The sequence below is a fragment of the Geospiza fortis genome, unplaced genomic scaffold (genome assembly GCF_000277835.1).
Source record: "Geospiza fortis unplaced genomic scaffold, GeoFor_1.0 scaffold23, whole genome shotgun sequence".
NCBI lineage: Eukaryota > Metazoa > Chordata > Aves > Passeriformes > Thraupidae > Geospiza > Geospiza fortis.
In genome coordinates this window covers 13,414,078-13,419,279 of record NW_005054303.1, presented here as the reverse complement: position 1 = coordinate 13,419,279, position 5,202 = coordinate 13,414,078, and the positions used below count along the sequence as shown (strand labels likewise).

Genomic DNA, 5,202 nt, shown 5'->3' with positions numbered 1-5,202 from the left:
TATAACATAATATTATATGTGTTATTTTAAAATGTTGATATTGGAAGACAGAAGATACTGACTGGGCTTTGTAAGAAATGCTTCTTCATATGAGCCATTTTTAGTTTTCTATTCTGACAGTTATGTTTAGGAGGGAATTGGTTTATTTGAGTTCTGCAAGAATAGCACCAAAGGGGGGAGAAATGGTGTTTCTTTCCCAAAGAGAAGGTTTTTTCCACTTGCTGTGAGCATGAGGAATGCTCGGGGTCAGCTCTGGGATGTTCCCTGCAGCTGATCCTTGCTGGGGCAGGGAGAGCTCAGCTGCCCAAATGCTGTTGGAAATCAGAGCTCAGGTACTCGAGGAGCAGCTGAAGGAGCTGGAAAGGGGCTCAGCCTGGAGAACAGGAGGCTCAGGGGGGACCTTCTCCCTCTCCAAACTCGCTGCCAGGAGGGTGGATCTGGGAGGGATTCAGGCTCTGGTCCCCGGGAACAGGAGACAGGATGAGGGGAAATGGCCCCACATTGCACTAGAGGAGCAACTAGAGGAGGTTTCACTGGATATTAGGGAAAATTCCTTCATGGAAGGGTTTGCACAGCTGCTCAGGGCAGTGCTGGAGTCCCCATCCCTGGAGGGATTTCAAAGCTGTGTGGATGTGGCCCCTGGGGACACAGTGCTGGGGGAATGGTTGGGCTGGGTGCGCTTAGAGGGCTTTTCCAGCCCCAATGGTGCTGGGATCCTCTGCAATCCATCGCTGGGGTGCTGCTGAAGAAGGTGGGAGAAAAGACCCCTTCCCATGGCAGCTGGCAGCTCTGGGAGAGGGCATTTCCAGGAGCTCCAGGAGCTCCAGCCCTGCAGTGACAGACAGGAGGTGACACTGGGCTCCAAGCCTGCTGCAGAGGATTAGGGGTGGCAGCGGAATCGTGGGTTTGGGGATTTCGGGTACAGCCCCCAAAGTGCCCAGATGTGTCCCCAGAGCTGTGTGGGGGACACGAGGCTCTCCCCCTGTCCCTGGGGCCCTGAGGGAACAGACCAGGAGCAGAACCAGGGGTCCTGCAGGACCCCTCTGGAGCAGCACAAGGCGCTGTGGAGCTCACCCGACCTGGCTGTGCCTGCACCCCGGCTTCACCTGCCAAACTATGGCAAACCCAAGGGTTTAGGAAGAGCCCAGAAGGCAAATAAAGCTTTGGGGCTCTGGGTCACTGCATTTCTGCCTTAAAAACTTCAGGAGAACGAGTGTTTTGCAGGGAGAGGAGTGATTTGCTGGCTGTGAAACTGGGGATTTGTTATTCCTGGGGCAGGGCAGCCACACCTCCTGCGAGCTTTGTGCCTCTGGACGTTTCTTTCAAAGAGAATTTGCCTTCTCTGCTCTAAATTTGGAATTTTCCTTTTCTTCCCCTCTTTCTGGCTCTCCCTGTTTCCTTCTCTTATGAATGCTCCCTTTGATGGGAGGAGCCCAGCTCGGGCTATTCCTGCGCACAGGCAGGTGTGTGTTCTCTGTGTGTTTGCGGACTCACAGAACTTGCAAAGCAGCTTTTATCGGCTGGCCCTCCCACGGTGCCCTCCGGCCAGAACGGGACAGTTGTGGATGCATGGGAGGACAAATGGGACCTGTGCGGGCGCTGCCACCCTCCTCTGCCCATCCCGTGTGTCACAGGGTGTCCCCGATGTGCGGGGCTGGCTTTGCACCCCCCGGGCTGATGCTGCCCCTGCACCCCCCGGGGATCCCGTTTGGGGTTTTTTTTTATGGAAATGGGAATCCTGGGTGGTGCCTCAGGGCTGGGGGAGTGAATAACTGGGAGTGTTGTGAGCTGCGGTGGATCCATCCCGAGGGTTCGCCCCGGGGTGTTCGGGCTGCTCCCAGCAGCGCCTCCCGTTTATCCCCCAGGTGTTGGACCAGGATTTGTTCTTTGGAGTTGTCAGCTCTGCTGGGCAGGTACGTGATGGCAACTGAGCAATTCCCATCAATTCCCATCAATTCCCATCAATTCCCATCAATTCCCATCAATTCCCACTAAACTGTAACTCCCCTCAAAAATTCTGGTTTTTGGACGGGGCAGGTTAAGAATGACTGACGCTTCCTTTTTTGTTGTTTTTCAGGAAGAATGTCAGACGGTTTCTCTGTAAGTATGGAGTTCTCTAAAAACCCGTGGGGGTGTGGCTGTGGCCTTGCAGCAGAGACCTTTGGCTGGGATGGGAGGGAACACATCCTTGTCCTTGCTAAGCTGCTCAATCCCCAAACCCTCTGCAGTTCTGTCTGCAGTTTTCTGGAAAAACCCAAAAACCCAGGGTGCAGCTGAGAGCTGAGCTCTTGCCCTTGGTCACTCTGCAGGCTTTGGAGAGCTCAGTGTGATCCTAGCAGGAATCTGCCCCAGCTGACCTTGTCCTCTCCTCTGTCCCCAGCTATCTGATGCCTTGGCCAACAGCAACAACCCAGCTCCCTGTGCCCCCCCAGCCCAGGGCTGGCCCTCCTGGGGGAACCAACCAGCAGCTCCTGGAGCATTCCCAGGGTATCCTGGAGCACCTGGAGCCTATCCTGGAGCACCTGGAGCCTATCCTGGAGCACCAGGAACCTGTCCTGGAGGACCTGGAGCATACCCTGCATACCCTGGAGCACCTGGAGCTTATCCTGGAGGCCCAGCAGGACCAGGAGCGTATCCAGGAGCACCTGGAGCATTCCCTGGAGCTCCACCAGCAACAGGGCCGTTTTCTGCCCCAGGACAACCACCCTGTGGCCCTGGATTTGGGCCTTCTGCTCCTCAAGGAGGACCAACGGCTCCTCAAGGAGGACCAACAGCTCCACAGGGAGGACCAGCTGCTCCTCAGGGAGGACCGACCCCTCCAATGGTAATGGCTCCATCATGATGAGGGTTTGTGTCCTCAGGGGCTGATTTTGCTTGGCCAAGGGAAGGGAATGGGGCTGGCTGTCCCCAGGGGTGGCGTTGTGCTTTTGAGATGGTTTTTTGCTGACACCAAATGCCTGTTGTCCCCCAGAAAGTCCCCTTTGAGCTGCCCCTGCAGGCAGGACTCGTCCCTCGGCTGCTCATCACCATCACTGGGACTGTGAACCCCAACCCAAACAGGTACTGGGGGGTCCAGCTCTGAGGGTGGGGGCACTGCTGGGTGCAACAGAGGGGCTGGAATCTGCTTTCCATTCCTGAATAACCCCTGCCTGGTGTAACATCAAATATTACACCAAACAAATGTGTAAATGCCCTGTTGTTGCCCTATAGGGTCTGTGGGGTTCTCTCTGCTATTTTTGGGAAGCCCTGCAACAGAGTTCAGGGTTTTTGTAGCAAAAGCAGCAATTCCATTATTGTTTTTGCAGGTTTTCACTGGATTTCAAGAGAGGGAATGACGTTGCCTTCCACTTCAACCCCCGCTTCAATGAAGACAACAGGAAAGTCATTGTCTGCAATTCCATGTTCCAAAATACCTGGGGGAAGGAGGAGAGGACAGCTCCCAGGTTTCCATTTGAAGCTGGAAAACCCTTCAAGGTACCAGAAAAACCCATCCCAGCTCAGTCTCAGTGAACCAAAAGCACTGAGGGGGTTTGGGCAGCAAGACCTGTGCAAGGACAGTGATGCTTTTGCACAGGGATCAGCTCCCAGGGCTGTTTCTGGGGCAGCCACCCCATGTGCTGTCCCTACAGCACCTTCCAGCTCTTCTGACTCCCTCCTGCAGCTCCAGTTGCCCAGGGCATAACGTCTCCCCTGCTCTGGTATCCCCATGGGTTATGAAACCCTCCTTATTTACACTGCTGTTCTGCACAGTGGTTGGACAGGTTTCTGTAACGTGTTTTCCCTGCTGGCAGCTCCTCTCACGAGGTGTTTTTCCCTGCAAAGGAGGTTCACAATGTGGAGTCTTGCTTTGAGGGACTGGCACAGGGATGAGGAGGCAGAAACTGGGCTGGAACACGGAGGAGGGAGAGCACAGGAGAGTTTTGGGAAGGCAAAGGTCGCTGGTGTTGCAGCTCCTCCACACGCCCCAGGGCTGGCGGCAGCCTCCAGCCAGTGCCAGCCTGCCCGGCTGTGTGCCTTAAAACAGAACAAATCCAAGTGGTTTTGGGGCTGATGTGGGGTTTTTATTGCAGCTCCAGGTGCTTTGTGAGACGGATCACTTCAAGGTGGCCGTGAACGACGCGCACCTGCTGCAGTACAACTTCCGCGAGAAGCGGCTGAACGAGGTCACCAAGCTCTGCATCGGGGGGGACATCGCCCTCACCAGCGTGGTGCCCACCATGATATAACTGGGGGGACTCTGGGCAAGCTCTGCTCTTGTAGGGTGGAACACAAGTGCCTTCTCACCAGCTTACTGTGAGGTAATAAAACATTTAACCTGTACAATTGGGTTTTAGTAATCTCTCGAAAGACGCGACACGGTCCAGGCGAGCTGAGCTCTGATGTGGAAGGAGCTGAGCTGCTGCTGTAGAGGCAGCAACAAGGAGTTTGATTTCTGTGGAGAGGAACTTGGGAAAGCAGCCTGTGGCATTCTGCCCTGGTCCTGTGGACAGGGGCAGCAGTGCTCTAGGGAACACAGAGAAAACCTGACAGCCTTCCAAGCCTGACTAGGATGAGGCATTTCAGAAGAGGGTTCAGAGCTGGAGGAAGCAAAATCTCTCTGCTAAACCATGGCTGGAGAAGCCATCCCTGTCCTTCCAGTGTGTCCCAGGAACATTTCCCAGCCCAGGGAGATCCCAGCCCTACGAGCGTTGGGTACTCCATGAATAGGTCACGAGGCTTGTGCTGCTCCCCACTCATCACCCCTGTGTGAGTCAAGAGCAGTTTCAGGGGTGGGGAGCTTTATTGGCAAGTTCATCCTGTGAGTCAGGCTGGTAAAAAAAGAAAACAGAAGTATGTTCCCTTTGCTGTGAGTCACTGCAGCCTTGTCTGGAAAACAACAGTGCAACAGCCACCACTGAAGTTTCCAAAGCTTTCTCTGACGTGGCTCATGTTGTTTTATAACAGTGACTCCTTTCATACTTTGAGTGCCAAGTTACAAGCAGAGTCCTTAAAACTTACAGCAGATGCAGCAGTCTAGAGCAGCACACTGCTACCACCAGCATGGAGAAGCTGTGGCTGCCCCTGAATCCCTGGAAGTGTTCCAGATCAGGTTGGATGGGGCTTGGAGCAACCTGGTCTGTGGAAGGTGTCCCTGCCCATGGCAGAGGCTGGAACTGGATGGGCTTTGAGTACCCTCCCAACCCAAACCATTCCTCAGCAGGA

At 54.6% G+C, this 5,202-nt stretch overlaps 1 protein-coding gene across 1 annotated transcript in view; it reads left to right on the top strand.

The window, feature by feature from the left end:
• LGALS3 (galectin 3) overlaps positions 1-4,320 on the top strand; it is a 4,810-nt gene extending 490 nt beyond the window's left edge. Inside the window, exons 2-7 of the mRNA XM_031066149.1 lie at positions 1,866-1,913; positions 2,078-2,100; positions 2,381-2,824; positions 2,972-3,060; positions 3,306-3,474; positions 4,071-4,320. Of these exons, the coding sequence (XP_030922009.1) occupies positions 2,083-2,100; positions 2,381-2,824; positions 2,972-3,060; positions 3,306-3,474; positions 4,071-4,226 (876 nt within the window). The 5' untranslated portion in view covers positions 1,866-1,913; positions 2,078-2,082 and the 3' untranslated portion in view covers positions 4,227-4,320. The remainder of the gene's footprint in view (positions 1-1,865; positions 1,914-2,077; positions 2,101-2,380; positions 2,825-2,971; positions 3,061-3,305; positions 3,475-4,070) is intronic.
• Positions 4,321-5,202: the final 882 nt, after the last annotated feature.